Source organism: Tachypleus tridentatus, chromosome 9 (genome assembly GCF_004210375.1).
Source record: "Tachypleus tridentatus isolate NWPU-2018 chromosome 9, ASM421037v1, whole genome shotgun sequence".
Taxonomy (NCBI): Eukaryota; Metazoa; Arthropoda; class Merostomata; order Xiphosura; family Limulidae; genus Tachypleus; species Tachypleus tridentatus.
In genome coordinates, this window is record NC_134833.1 from 77,238,328 (window position 1) to 77,255,013 (window position 16,686).

At 34.5% G+C, this 16,686-nt stretch overlaps 1 protein-coding gene across 5 annotated transcripts in view; it reads left to right on the top strand.

Moving 5' to 3' along the window:
- Nucleotides 1-520: 520 nt before the first annotated feature.
- The window catches only part of LOC143225544 (filamin-B-like), a 130,260-nt gene continuing 114,094 nt past the window's right edge, over nt 521-16,686 (top strand). For 2 of the 5 annotated variants that reach the window (XM_076455182.1, XM_076455186.1), the window contains exon 1: nt 530-1,531. In XM_076455182.1, the coding sequence (XP_076311297.1) occupies nt 1,174-1,531 (358 nt within the window). In that variant the 5' untranslated portion in view covers nt 530-1,173. Of the gene's footprint in view, nt 1,532-16,686 lie in introns of all 5 variants that reach the window. The other 3 variants (XM_076455187.1, XM_076455184.1, XM_076455183.1) reach the window with 3 other exon arrangements.

Genomic DNA, 16,686 nt, shown 5'->3' on the forward strand with positions numbered 1-16,686 from the left:
GGGGAGGAGTAATTTTTGTTTAAAAGAACTGATGCATGTATTAAGTGAAATTTATTTCATGTCAGCATATGTTTCCAAAACTCAATCAGAACTCTGAGCAAATTTTGCACAGTTCTTAATACTTGCCCATTTTGTTCAACCGTTCTTGTCAGAATACATTAGAAAAAATGACTGTTGACAATTTTTCAAAATAGGTTGAAATATGTTATTGATGTTTACTCATAAATAAATTAATAAATTAAATAAAAAATAAATTAATTAAGAAAACCAATTATTTTCACATTAGTTTGAATAAAGCGGGCCTATTTTTGGCATTGCATGTTTGTCTTGTGTGCGTTTGTGAATGGGTATGTTTAATAGCACTGCTTTAAATTGTTAAACATAGTTTGACCAGGAAGTAAATGTCTCGGCATAACGTAACAAACAACTGGCTTCCGCAACCCAAAGAAGAAAGCAGGCCAACCTATGAATTTATAATTTAAAAGCAGTTATTTATTTTATTGTAATGAAAGTACATCTTTTAAAAAAATATGTGTATTATGTTTATAAACGTAAGGATTTGACAAGAAATGATATTTTGAAAATAGTTAGGAGTTCTAATTTTTAGGTTAGAATGATTCAATTTAACGAAAACTCAATTAGTGCTGAAAGTTCAAGTTACTGTGTTGGGGTTGGTGACTGGCATTTGTCGTCACAAAAGACACGCCTTACACAAAAATTGTACTGAGTTCCATTCGCGCATTTTCACGTAAGCTCGTTCCTGCCACCATGATAAATCGAGTCTCACACGTAAACCGTGTGTAACAGGTGGATAAAGGAGACCCTGAGTACAAATTATTTTAAGATAGAAAGCTGTGTTATAGTAAAAGAGTAAATTGTGTTCGGCAAAAGAAATTTAGTTTTCTACAATAAACTTAAGGAGAGTGAAGTGAATTGTATTCAGACTTAAATCTATAGTTCATTTTCAGTTTAAACAATAAACAACGTTGTTACGTCAAGACCCGCAGATTTTGACTGTAGGCTGTAGCAGACCAGTTTGCGCTGACGATTAGTTTCTCGGTTTTAATGATACGTGAGATAGAGAGCGGCCTGGTTTAGGAAAGTCTGTCAGCATGCTTAAGTAAAAGATGTGTTTTAATGATACAAATTGTTTAACATTTTAAACTGAGAACCATGGAAAGTGAAAAACAAGGCGACTTAGGCTTTAGTCATATAGGACTGAAGGCACGTTCACCTGAGGGCCATGCAGCACGTGCAATGAATATTAAAGGTGATGAGTTTATTTGGATTGAAATTCAAGAAAAAACTTTTACTAATTGGGTTAACGAGCAGTTAAAGCCAGTCAATTTAATAGTGCATGACTTAAGAACAGATTTTTGTGATGGACTTAAACTTCTAGCTTTGATTGAAGTACTCCAGAAGAAAAAGTTGAAAAAGATTAGAAAACCAATCAATCAACACCAGTACCTGGAAAACGTACAGACTGCGCTAAACGCTATGGCTGCTGACAACATAAAACTTGTAAATATAGGTAAGAAAAACATAAATATAATACATGTAAATAAATAAAATTAATAATATAGTTTAGTTTTATTTTAAATCGCGTTAATCAAATAAAAATTTAAATTCTTGATAATGTACCTGCCAACTTTTGCTTAGTTTTATAATTGTTTCACTTTTTAAATATTTTAATTTTAAAGCATCACCTTAGTGAAATATTTTTAACCTCACATTACACAGCAAATTGTAAATTACAACCAGGAAGTGATACATTTAAATGGATAATTGTTTATTTCGTATATTTTAGTTTTAAATTTTCAACAGTAATTTCATTTAACAAACTTTTAGTATATTGCCCCCCAGTGGCTCAGCGGTATGTCTGCGGACTTATAACGCTAAAAACCGGGTTTCGATACATGTGGTAGGCAGAGCACAGATAGTCCATTGTGAAGCTTTGTGCTTAATTCAAAAATAACTCTTAGTATATTTGAGAGCAGTATGTAATTATTTCTGTAGAATAAACAAAATAAGTGTTCTATGTTAAGCAGTGATATATGTTGAACTGTGATATGTACAATGCATAAACCTAATTCTTTGGTAACATGACATATTGACGTCTCTTTATTCATGTGGTTTTAAAATGATTAGCACATTTCTGACCCTTAATTACTACTTCTAGTCAAACAGGAATGACCAATATATATGTAAAAACGGCTCGTTTGGGTTTTCTCGACATCTCTGAAACAGGAATGACCATTCTTGAACTACGCTCACATTTATAATGCCCTTAGAAACTGTCTATTAGATATATTGTTTTGATCCACGTTGATTACTTACTACTGCTTATTTGTTAAATAATTATTTGAGTTGGTTGTCTATCATTTTTATTTGTTATAAAGATACAGAAGTTTTGAAAAGTGATATTTCTATTCATGGGGTACATTACGACAACTTTGATGGCGCTTTTAATTGTGTTTATAATTACATTCCTACCCAGGTAGATTTTGTATCATTTTTACCAGTTATTATTTCAGAATCAGTTTCTTTTCATGTGATATCAATAACTTGTCTGTTGAACCCACTTTTACAAGAAACATACCATCGATTATCAACAACAGATTTGGTGCCATGACAAAGATTTGTTTGTGTGTGTGTCAAATAAGTTTATTTACCTTTCGTTCTCAAATAATATCACGAGTTTCTAATTAAAATATTTTTTATATCTCCAAATGTGATTAGAAAGGAAGAATAGATGAGGTTCTGTATTGATTTTAAGCACATCAGCGTTTTCATGCTGTTCAGATATTTTTATCTCTGTAAACAGATGAATGTTTGTGTGTACTGAAAGGCACAATTGACACAAAACATTAGACCTCTCATTTGTCTACAGAAGCTGTGTAACGAAAGCAAACTTAAAACTGTTTTTAAGTTTACTTGTACGGGTGTTATGCAACTTGCTTCCTTATTCTTTCCAGTGATAGAAGGAACTAGCAACACAGGGTTTATAATAAGAGATGTTTCTTGAATGTGGATGATATTCTAGTATTTGTTTATATGATTCAGTCTTCTGCTAAGCAGAGAAAGCAAGCTTGTATATGAAACAAGGTGTATGATTGTGCATATACGTATGAGGAATTTATTAAGTATAACAAATTGGTAGGAACAAAGTGTCCATTGAACCTTCGAAAATCATAGTAGTTAAGGGCTGACCCCAGCTTTTAATTAATAAGGAAATCAGCCATTTAATAAGGTTCTATTCATTGTGGTCAGTTTCTTCAAGATAATTGCACCAGTACTTGCCCTGACTTAAGCTCATTCGTAATTTGAATGGAGTGGAAACTATAATAAAGCATTTCAATATTGGAATGTGCTTCAGTTGAGGCTGAAGCTGTGACTTAACTCATGTAAAATTGTCCATTCATCCTAGATAAGGTCTTTGTAAAATTATTGTGATAATATAACTGTAGTTGTGTTGTCAAAAGTATAGCAAGGTGTAGGGTATGTAATGACATATCTCAGTCGTATTTTGTGGCTTCTTAATATAAATACTGTGTGATACAGAAAAACTTTTAGAAGTTGTAAAACTTGTGAAACATTCCACCACAACATGCATAGTATCCAAGTTTACAGATTAATGGAATCATCTATTACTGCGATTATCTCACTAGTGGATTGACTTCCTTTAGGCCAGTTTGGAGTTTAAATATAAGCGACTGAAAGACCCAGATCCTGCATGAGTTCTGCTTCCAAGATGAAGCAAGCATTTTTTTCTGATCGATGAATGCAACATGAATACATTAACCCTTTGGAAATTATATAGCAGTTTCAAATGCAGTAAAGTTTGATGCACTGTTGCTGAGGACCATACAAACGTAGCTCTATATTTGTAATAAAGCTACCTGTCCCAGAGCTTGTGAAACAGGAGATGCTTTATATTTTACAATTATACGAGAACTGGAGACATCAGGGAGCTTACATGTTCAAGTAACACATAATATGATAATGGTTCTTTTGGACGCATTAATATCAAAACTTTGAGACTTAATGTAAATACAACGCTGTTTAGAAGAAAGATTGATTTTGCTGGGATGACTTATTTAGAGAAGAAAGTTTTTTCTTCTTCAAACACTAATACTTGGTATGGCTGATCATTTTCCTTGGATTGATAAAGATAGTCAATATGCTCTAAGTTTTATCAATTACTTCACCAAGTAGGCTAAGCTTACCGATTAATTAATACCACAGCACAATTCATCATTGATATTTTAGAATGACAGTTTATAGCATGACCTCTAGCACCCGAATAACGCTCATATGGATTAGGGAACAAACACTAGCAACTAGTTGTTTGCATCATTCCTTTGGTAAAGACTAGTTAGCTCCTGAGTTTAGAAGGATGGTGTTGACTTGTTGCTTTCCCTCTAGTCTGTCACTTCAAAATTAGGGACAATTAGCACAGAAAGTCTTCATATTCTTTAATAAAAGATATTACTTATTTTAGAGCTAAAGCAAATTTTGAGTATCCGATATTTTAAATAATTATTTTGAATATATTTATTTTTCTGAAACTGAAATGTTCCTCAGCATGGGGGTTTTTGTTAAATTTTTATCTTATATTTACATATTATTGTTCCCAACGCATATTAGTGTCGCGTGAAATGTATTGAAGTTATAGGTTACTTGTTTCTTTTTGAATTTCGTCCAAAGCTGCACGAGAGCTATCTGCGCTAACAGTCCCTAATTTAGTAGTAAAATACTAGCGGGAAGGTCACTAGTCATTACCACCTACATTCATTCTTGGGCTACTAATTTTACCTATGAATAGTAGGATATTAGGATTTACCGTTACATTATAATGCCAACTTGAATGAAATGAAAATCATGTTTAGTAAGACGGGAATTCAAACCTACCATCCTCAGATTGCGAGTCACGCACGTTGACCTCCTGACCATGCTGGACCATTTTTATACATGGCATTTCTTTGTTATAATCAACTTATAATGACAGGGTCTCAGCAAGATCTGGTGCTTAGAGCACTTAACTCGCAATCTGAGAATCGCGTGTTCGAATCCCTGTTTCACCAATTATGCTCGCTCTTTCGGCCGTGGGGACGTTGTAAAGTGACGGTCATTTCCACTGTTCGTTGGTAAAAGAGTAGCCCAAGAATTGGCGGTAGGTGGTGATGACTAGCTGCCTTCCCTCTAGTCTTATACTGCTAAATTAAGTAGGGCGAGCGCAGATAGCCCTTGTATAGCTTTACGCGAAATTCAAAACAAGTAAGCAGAGACAAATCAGTGTTGGAACATTAACTTTATTAAAACCAACCCTTAAGAATAAAAGAGAGAGAGAGTACTTGAAGCAACTTTTGAAAGTTTTAGTTATCAAACGCAATCCATGTAGATGGCTGACCACATACCCACCACCAGCACCTTAACCACATCTTCTGTTAGTCATGAATATTTTGTGTTCCATTCATCATCATTCCCAGATCTCATGGAAATGAAACAGTAACAAACAGTTCTGCAAAACCCCGACAAAGAGAAGACTAAAGAAAAGAAAAACTCACCAAAACCTCGTGAACTTAATTGAAGTAAGATGTACTTGAAACTATACAAGGAATAAATTATTGACTGTTTTCAGTGGAACCAAAACTCAAACCTAAACAAGAATACCTGGAATTCGAAAAGCTATAGCACAGTAAAGAATGGATATTTGGGTAAATTTTGTACTACGACAAAAAGAAAACCTTAATGGATGGAGTTACTCTGATTTCAACAACAACAATTTCCTAGTTGTTTAGGAATCCCTTGCTAGCATCAGGGGGGTGGTCCCATTACACTTTATTTGGTGATGGTGTATTATAAGTTCTGCTGCTAAGGTCAGATAGTTCAACGGACAAAGGCCATGGTTTTTCTACCAAAACAGAAGGATCACTGCTAGAGAATGACCAGAGTTGTGTAACTTGGAAAAAAACAACAACAGATGTATAGTTATTGTGAAGCTAGTTAAAATAAAGTATGGTACCTTTTGTTAATTATAAGTAAAGATTAGAAAGTAGCTCGTATGGAGTTCTGGATTTTGTGTATAATTCCAAGGAAACATTCCATTTCAATGTCCTGGAGTGGTTAAGAACTGTAATTTTTTCATCATTGGCTCTGGTCTTACGACAGTTACGGCTAGTTATGACCTAGTGGTTCGGGCGCTAGACTCGTAATCTGTGAGTCATGTGTTCGAATCCCCGTCACCGAACATGTACGCCATTTCAGCCGTGGGGGCGTTATAAAGGGACGATCAATTCTACTGTTCATTGGTACAAAGAGTAGCCGAAAAATTGGAGGTAAGTGTTGTGGACTAGTTGACCAGCTGCTTGCCTTCTATTTTTTTAGACGGCTGGAGCAAATAGCCCTCGTGTAGTTTTACCCAAAATGCAACAAAGAATACGGTATTTACATATTTCTTAAGAAAGTATGCAGACAAAGGAGTGCTTTAATGTTGCTTTAAATAAAACTATATTTATATTTAGAACTATGTAATGTTTATAGGTTATAAAAGTGATATACACCTTAAAAATATATACTGTAGTGGGTACTATGTTGAACCATACGTGATATTACTTGTGGGTTTTACTGAATCAAAAATGTACTTGTTTTAAAGTAATAAACAGTTTGATTAAATTATAAACAGTTACATACGTAATCCTTTTGAACGCGAAATATGTAGAGTACAAGATTGTTCAAGACACATTTATGTTGTTTGTTTCTTTTACAATTTTGCGCAAAGCTACTCGAGGCTATCTTCACTAGCCATACTTAATTTAGACGGAATTTGAACTCGTGACCAGCAAATTACTAGTCGAGCACCCTAACCACCAGGCGTGGCTAGGACCCAAGGCAGCATGGCCAGATGGTTAGGGAGCTCTACTCGCACTCTGAAGGTCATAGGTTCGAATCTCCGTCTAACCAACCATGCTTGCCCTTGGAGCCATACTTCGGCCAGCAAGAACAGGTGGTTAGGGCGCTCGACTCGCAATTTGAGGGTTGCGGGATCGAATATATATCACACCAAACACGCTCGCCCTTTCGGCTGTTGGGATATTATTACGTGACGATCAATACTATTATTCGATGATCAAAGAGTAACCCAAGAGTTGGCGCTGGGTGGTGATGACTAGTTGCCTTTCCTCTAATCTTACACTGCTAAATTAGGGACGGCTAGCGAGGATAGCCCTCACGTAGCTTTGCGCGAAATTCAAAACAAGCAAGCCAGGATCACTTGTGTTGCCTTTGTTTTCCATTCAGAAATGTAATTTCACAAAAGTCTTAGAGATGGGGGGTACAAAGAACGCTGACCTAATGCTGGTACCCCACACTATGACGTAATTTGAATATGTGTGTTAATACGACCTGACTATCAATGTCTCATAAATACTTTTATTATTCTCCTCCTCCGGTTTCAACTAACTTTCTGAATGCGAATCAGATATTCATTAATTAAAAGTTATGTGTTTCGCATAAAATCACAATATCTGCGAATAATAATTTTTTACAGTCGAGTGTGGTCATTTGGTTAATATACGATATTTTGAATTCCAGAGTCAAGGTTTACGTCGTTTGTGCCTTTCTTCTGGTCTATCAGTTCAAAATTAGGTATAGCTAGTACAGATAGTTCTTTTGTAGTTTTCGCAGATACTCTTAAATAATAACAAAATGTTTTTATGCTCATAACCAAATAAGAATTGTATAAGTTGTGATAAGAAAATGTTAATTATATACTGTGATGAGATTCAAAATAGAGAATGAATTCTTGTTTTTACTAGCTTTATGTAATTCTAGCTTAATTGTGTTTATGTGTTAATTTACCAAGTGATTCAGAAGTCTGTTGGCAAGCAAATAATTCCGAAATGGAGAGGTGTAGCTAATAATTGTTAGTGATATGGAATGAAGAGCTATGTGCATACTTTGCAACAATATTATTGAGGTCAGTTAAGGTAAACTTCAAGCCATGCACCTCGAAAGTTTTTACCATGCATCATGCATCAATAATGTCAGCTACAAAAGTATAGATGACAGCAAATGAAACATGTTAAACCAAAAAATACTGAAATTGTTTCACAATAACAACAACAAATACACGCATATGTACAGATCAGGTAAATATTGTAACAATATTACAAAATGCTGGTAAGTAATCATTGGTTGTATCCAGTGTGTTGACAAATTGTAACAAATATTAACACGGTCGCCTCATTCTCAACGTTTGTTGCTGTTCTTGGTCTTTCCGCACAGCATCTAAGGCGTAAATGAACCTATAGTATGTAACTTCTGACACAGACATTACCTATCGTCTGATGTGAAGGATGGCTTTCATCTGGTTTGTTTGTTTTTGAATTTCGCACAAAGCTACTCGAGGGCTATCTGTGCTAGCCGTCCCTAATTTAGCAGTGTAAGACTAGAGGGAAGGCAGCTAGTCATCACCACCCACCGCCAACTCGTGGGCTACTCTTTTACCAACGAATAGTGGGATTGATCGTACCATTATAACGCCCCCACGGCTGAAAGGGCGAGCATGTTTGGCGCGACGGGGATGCGAACTCGCGACCCTCAGATTACGATTCGCACGCCTTAACATGCTTGGCCATGCCGGGTCGGCTTTCATCTGGAAAGCATACAATCTTGCAACAGCCCGAGCATTCTGGAGACATTCTCCATACACTTGAGACATGCTAAACTCTTCTGTAATTAAACACTTTGTCATTATTTAGATTATTTGGAAGTAGCTGCAGCGCACTATTTGTGTGCTACCATATGTAGGGGGATTTTTGTTTTAATATCTTTTAACCTTTTGGACCATTCAAAGGTGCAATGATCCTTTTGTGCAAAATCTTTCTATTTTTGTGTTATTTTAGCTTAATTTTAATGGCATGAAATTTCAACCTGTGAAAACCTACTGTTAAAATATTCATAATTGTGTGTAATTTTACCGATAACATTTTAACTTTACTGACCATCAGATGATATAATAGCCATCATTTTTATAGTTTTAATAAAAATATTATTTTTTTAAATTGTTATATCAAAAATGCAAGTATTTTATTTTAATAACGTACAAATATATTTTAGAATTATTTCAAAATAAAGTCATTAATTATCACCGTAATATAAAATCGAGTTTCAGATTGATCGAGTTGAAACAGGTAAGTGTTTGAGGCTTATCAGTTTCGAGTATAATGTAGTTATTCTATTCTGAATCAGCTGTAAAGAAATGCATTTTGACGAATGACTAAAACTTACCTATAACGTTAATAATTTATATAGCTATTGATAGTTAAATTAATAAAAATAAATAAAAAGTGGGTACGATGTTCAATTGAAAACCGTTTAAATACGGCCAATGCTAAAATAAAATTTTAAAAGTCATCAAAAGCAGAATTTTTCTTTTTGCACTTGCCAGTGTAATATTCAGATTTTTCTGGTAGTTAAAATTATGAGTATATTTGTCTTTACTCCAACTCTGATTAAAAGCCAGATGACATTATCACTAAGCGCGGTAGTACTATGAAGGGTTGAGCCAGTAAAACAATGGCCTACGTGTATTAATTGATCACCATGATCTCATATTTCTCGTACAATAAACTAATAGACGTTTCTAAACACCTAACTTAGTGTAGATTTCAAAATAATGGCGACGGCTATTCATTATAAAATATTCATTGATCTTGTTTTAAAGAGAGAAACAAGCAATTAAAATATTAAAAAATAACAACGATGTAGGGATGGCAATGCGAAAAAAGTACGACAACCACTGAATACATGTTCAAGCTTATGAACATTAGCCTTTGTAAGCATTCTTCAATTTAAATGCTTTTATTCAAATTTAAATTCATGCGAATGAAAATAATTCAACACCTAGTTTTATATAAACGTTTTTCTTTAGAAGATTTGGTTACTTATGTAGAAATTTTTATATGGTTTTGTTAACTCATGCCTGCTTTGTTTCTGTACATTTTGGCATTGCCTCCCCTTCGTGAATGATGTATTTTTTATATTTTGCTTTGTAAACAACTCAGCAGGAAAAAAAAAGACTTAAAATGAAGACGAAATCCTTAAATGAATTTAATAAGTTAATATCATATTCTGATTTACTTTCAGTATTTTAAATAAATTGCTCTAAGAACAACTTTTAACAGCGTCTGTAATAAAATTTTATTTCCTGGGTTACTGAAATAAATGAGGTTACGACACCGTATTAGGGCAAGCTGAACATAGGTGAAGTAACCAAGTGTGGTAGGTACGTCATTACAGAGCCAAACATTCGTCTACTTGTACTGACTTTCGTAACCTCCATGTACGAGTTTATAACTTGCGAACACTAAGAAACATTTGCTTGACGTTCAGAGCCTCAAGTGAGATGTACCTGTGGTTTGCGGAAACTTGTCCCGTGAATGGAATGTGCTAGTTCTATCTGAAGGTCGTGTATAAGCCTGCAGTAACCGTCGTCTGCCCACTAATGACACAAATGAGTTCCTCCTTTGCCTAACGGTTTGTTTCAGTGTATTAGTTTAAAACAGTAACTATTATGGAGCGTTTAACGAAATGGTTTATCAATTTAAAGTCGTACATGGATTTTTTTAAAACCAACAACAATAAACATGATGAAAATCTACCGTGTTTTACAGACTTTAGCCACAGGGGGTGTTTAAAACTTGTTAAAACGGAAGTTTGTTTTAAGAATTCACATCTGTTGTTGTCGATGTAGTTTTTTGTTTTTGCGGTACCCTTACATACAAGCATTGCGTAGTATGAAAATCAACATTTGTTTAACGGTCGACAATATTAATTATCACTGCAACTTAACGCCTGTAAAGGTCAATGTCAACTGAAATGTTATTTTTTCTTACCAACTCAATCACTACATACAATACGTTCACAAATGACAATATCACTATCTTCCTCAACTGCATATTTATCAACTTCGTGAGGATATTATTATTAAGTTACAAGCACAGAAAACTTCCTACTTGGAGCAAAACTAAAAATCAACTTCTTGAAAAGTATGTCTAATTTACTATAATGTTTTTGTAATTTTAGTTATTAAAGTGCATTGTTTCATATGACTGTTGTTGGTCAACGTATATTTTTCCGAAAAAATAAATGTTCTGCGCTTACTATGAGTTCCAGTTTCTTATTTTGAAGTAAGAAATAGATACATTAATTACGTTATTTATTTATTTTTATCAAGCAGAGGTTATTAAATTTGCACCAACCTTCAAGGCATACATAATTCCATGTGATGTTGTAACCTTGCCTTTAACAGAATCACTGAACTCTATACGTAAAGTTTAGTGGACAGCACTAAATATGTGTATATTAGATTACATATATTTGATTAAACTACTTAGACGCTTGAAATTTCCACTCAAGATGTTTATACTCGCTTGGAATTACTGGTGCATTTGATAAAGAATGCTGAAATTGACGGCAAGTTTTAGTGTATTTGATGAAGGCCAGGTGGTTAAGGCATTTGACTCATAATCTGAGGGTCGCGGGTTCGAATCCCCGTCACACTAAACATGCTTAGCCTTGGGGGTATTATAATGTCATAGTCAATGCTACTATTCGTTAGTAAAAGAGTAGCTTAAGAATTAGCGATGGGTGATGATGACTAGCTGCCTTCCCTCTGGTCTTACACTGCTAATTGGGGACAGATAGCCCTTATATAACTTTGCGTGAAATTTAAAAAAAAACAAAAAAGAAAATCGAAGCATTTGATTAATTGATTAGCAACTTGTATATCTGAAATATCTGGTGTACCAGATAAATTAGTCAGGGTCTGATCCAGAGAAGGGGTTGAGTAAGTTTTCAAAATCAGCCTGTTAAATGGTTAAAATGCTTTTCGAGAAAGCATGTTCTAGACAAGGTATCCTCTTAAGTACAGTTCTAGATGAGTCCCTGCTAATCTACACCATCCAGAACTGACACTTTTGGGTTACGTGTTAATTAATTTGCAGCTCCTGGAATTGAACTTCCTAGTGTATCCAATTTATCTTGAAAATAACTTATTGCAAGAATTCCTGGCATGTAATTACTTATTGTTACTGAATTTTCACTACCTTGTATTTACTTGGTTTAGGTGATACACTTTCATTCATGCAAAGTCCTGAAATAGTAAATTTCTAAAACAGAACCGTATGTAACAGGTTTAAGTGTTTTTGATTTTTTTAAATCGCAGAAGCTACACACATTGTTCATGCTATGCCCAGCTCACAGGTACCGAAGCCCGAATTTTAGCGTCGTAAGCCCCAGACTGACCTCTGAATCACAAATTTCTGCATTAATTTTACTACCTGTTAGAGATTATTGTAGGCATGTGCGTATATTTCAAGAAATAAAAGACGGGAAATCTTAAGTCACATCTTGCAACTTTTTTGTTACGCGATGCTTGTTTATGTAATTTCCAACAAACTTTAATACACTGCATTTATAAACTCTAAATCAAGTTATTACGAATAATTTTATTTCATTGCGTTTTTTTACCACCAGATTTTAATTTTGTGTTCATGTTCTGACTAACTTATTGGATTTACCACTCATCTGTCTACACAGATCATGAAAGTATGCTGTCTTGCACCTTCTTTGTTGTTATTACATAAGTTCAGAGGTATTTCCTATATTAATAAATCACAAAGTACTTCCATCTTTTATAAGTTGCGGTAATTAACTGATATACGTTACTTTGTTTAAAATTACCCAACCTAAACTTTATTTAAAATTGCACTAACTGATTACAATCAATTTTTTGAATTCACCGGATATTGTGTTTCTTTCTAATTAGTCCTTTGTCTTAATACTTACAATAAACGGTTACTGTATTAAGTTTTATGCGATCAATGTTCCATAACCCTTGCTACCTATGGAACTACTTCCTCCATCACTGATTGTGCTCTGTTTGTGGTCGTAATAACTTATCCTTACCTGGCAACTCGAAGGACAACTTCGTCAATGTCTTCTGTCACATATCTTGATAGACCTTCGACGGATTCTCTACTGTTCATTAACATTGACTCTCAAGCCATGTTGAGGCAAATCAATGGTACAAATATATGTTGGAATTACATCGGAGCAAGGCCCTCCGATGGGTGTTAGTCGAATATGGTTATTGGGATTCTACTTTTTGTTTCATGACACTATTGATTTTGAGGTGTGGTTGAACTTGTGAAGTTTTCGCTTCTAAACCTTCGCCAGTTGCGAGTCCTTATTTGTTTTTGTTAAGTATTAGGAGATATTCTCAGCTTCATCGCATTGCCTTTTTCGTCTTTCGTAACCATAGGCTTTATTTTGTGGATAAGGGAGTTATCTGGATTGGTTCTGTGTGTACTTTTTTAGCTCGTTTCTCTCCTAAACACTTTACTGTACTAGTTTTACTGCTTGCATGGAGAACACTGAAGCTCACTCCCCACTCCAAACAGTCTCACTTTTCGAAATCCTTTCTTTGAAAACGATTGTAACAACAGAAGACCAGTCGTAAGGGTATCTTGATAGCATTTCACTATCGGATAACCTCCTAACCTCAAAGATTAATTCGAGTCTTCTTTTTTTTTTTAATTGGTTGATCCAGTCGGCAGGTATTATGTACTGATATAACTGTTCCTGCATATTAACTAACTTTTATGAACTCAGATTTCTGCCTCGCATAATAATTATTATACAACTGATTTCTCACTTTAAAGATTGGACAGTATAACTACTCGTAACCATCATTATTTTATACATGCATACACACACATATTTTTTTCACATTTTTTGTCAGATTTTACCGGAATCATATTTTTTTGTTTATTTTTTAATTTTGCGCAAAGCCACACGAGGGCTATCTGTCCTAGCCGCCTCTAATTTAACAATGTAAGATTAAAGGGAAGGCAGCTAGTCATCACCACCCACCGCCAATTCTTGGGCTACTCTTTTACCAATGAATAGTGGCATTGACAAGGCTAAACAAGCCTGGAATTAAAGTAGTTTGGTAATGGGTAAAGATATAAATTTACAGAAAGCAATATAAATATTAGAAATATCAATTCTTACAATGAAATACTGTTTCCACTCTTCATTCATTGACATCTCTAACCAAACAGAGAACAAAGAATCTGAGAAAAGACCTAAAGAGAGAAAGTAGCCATCTGCTTTTAATATACCCCGAAGTATTTTCATCAAATTTCGTAAATCTTGTACATAATGGAGAAAAAAGAAAGCAAGGTTGAAAGGATAAGCATGTTTAGTGTAACCGGGATTCGAACCCGCAACTCTCAGATTGCGAGTCGAGCGCACTAACCAACTGGCCATGGCGGCCCATGAAACATATGACAGAAATAGAAAGTATGAGCAAAATTTACACATAGCAATGTCTTCTACATAGTTATGAAGAGCTATAACTAGCCTACGGTTTCTTCTTAGTAAAGTGTTTATACTGTATCATGATTATTTCGCGGTGATAAAAAAAAGACATCCAGAAAACGTTTCAGAAATAGCACTAGATAAGTGCCAATCACGTGTACTCCCACGTTATTTAACAACCAGTATAGGTGTGTTCCTTCCCCTAGTTAAGTATAACTTATATTAAACTGGCGTGCACTACTGTGTGTCTTAAAAATAATATATAAATACACTTTGAACATTTATTTTGATACCAAAGTGAATATTATATACAAAGTTTTTTTTAGCAGTTTATATGTTTTTCGTTTAGTTGGGAAACTGCACCATGACAGCGTGTTATCAGTACTCTGGCAAATAACCAGGGGCAGTCTTACTTAGGTGGGTGTCGGGCAGAGTTGCCAAACGTTCGTAAATTTACAGATGCTCACAAATTGACGCTGTTCGTAAACTCGTAAATAGTGAAAAATGTTTTATTTTAATAATGTCAGTGAAAACATACAGTCTGAGTAAAAGAAATACCTGCAAATACCAGTTTGTTAGGTTGGCAACCCTGATACTGGACCATGTGCAAATTAAGTGTGTTTGTGTTTTCTTATTGCAAAGGCACATCGGGCCACCTACTGAGTCCACCGAGATGAATCGAACCCCTGATTTTTAACGTTGTAAATCCGTAGACTTACCGCTGTACTAGCGGTGTACTGCAAATTTAAGAACATAGGACTGAAAATAGCGAAATCAATGTACGATTTTGTGGTCATGACTAGCCTGCCATTCGTCTGCTTCCTATATGAATCTGAAAAAGTGAACTCTAAATAAAAAAGAAAAAACAAAATAAAATACCTTATAGTATGCCCGAAATGGCCAGGTTGTTAAGGTAATTGACTCGTAATCTAGGGGTCGCGGGTTCGAATCTCCGTCACACCAAACATTCTCGCCCTTTAGCCGTGGGGGCGTTATAATGTGACGGGCAATCCTACTATTCGTTGGTAAAAGAGTAGCCTAATAGTGGGCGGTGGCTGCATTTATTCTAGTTTTATATTGCTAAATTAGAGACGACTAGCGCTGACAGCCCTCGAGTAGCTTTGCGCGAAATTCAAAACAAACAAACCAAAACCTTGTAATATGCGACAATTCGAAATTTAGTTCGATATATCTTTAAGGGGCTAAGCACAAAAGCATTGTAAAAAGTGATAAATTAATAACAACAAACATTGATTACATGGTTGTTATGGTTTGCTTCGAATTAAAACAGTTGAAGTTCTGCTAACGTCATTTTGCAAGTGATAGCATTTTATTAAAAACATATAGACATGGCAAGCCTCTTTTTTCTTAAATATTTAATGATTAGAAAGCAAACTTCAAATCAGTGCACGTAAAAGAATGAAGAATACGTCAGTTGGGACAAGTGACCTGGTGTCAGTTCTTTATAAATGGATAGACTCTGTCACCATATTGAGTTATATTGCTTTGTATTATTATGAACCACAATATTGGTTTATAATAGGGATGGCAAAGAATTGCACAAAATCCTATAAGAAATTTCGAGTAAAAACATCTTAAACAGTAAAGATTCAGTTTAAGCAACACCTTAAAACCATTACTCTTGACTACTAGGCTGTATAGATACAAAAAACGCACTAAAAAGCAAATGTGTTAGACTTACAAGGAAAAGAAAACCGCTCAAAACAACCCTTTTGCAGTTTTTCTTATTGTTATCCTATTATCAGCGTACAACAGACACAGCTTTGTATATTGCACCCAAACCTTTTTTGCAGAATACTGAATAAGGTACTTCTCAGCTCGTAGAGGTATGAAGAAGTCGATTTTGCTTCTTATATAATTTGCATAAGCTGAAACATATCATAATTCTAGTGTAAACGATGCTATCATTACCCCTTGAAGATAGCTTTTTTACAAATATATATTATTCCTTTAAAAAGCTTAAGTACAGGGTGAAACAGAAATTACCAGCTAATAATAAATGAACATTAGATGACTAATATGGAGATACTCAATCCTTTGTACATCATACAATGGGTGTTTTTAAGGAGCCAACCACTGTATTACTAATGAAGTGAAGGAATTTAAAAAAAAGAAAATCAATACATATAATATTAAATTTTATCACACACATTCGTAGAATAACTGCTTTAAAAGAAATAAAGGTTTATTAAATAAAGGTGATGTTTTATACGCATATGTTTTATTCGAAAAGACTGTTTTTACTGGTAAAATGTTATATAAACCAAGTGAGAATTG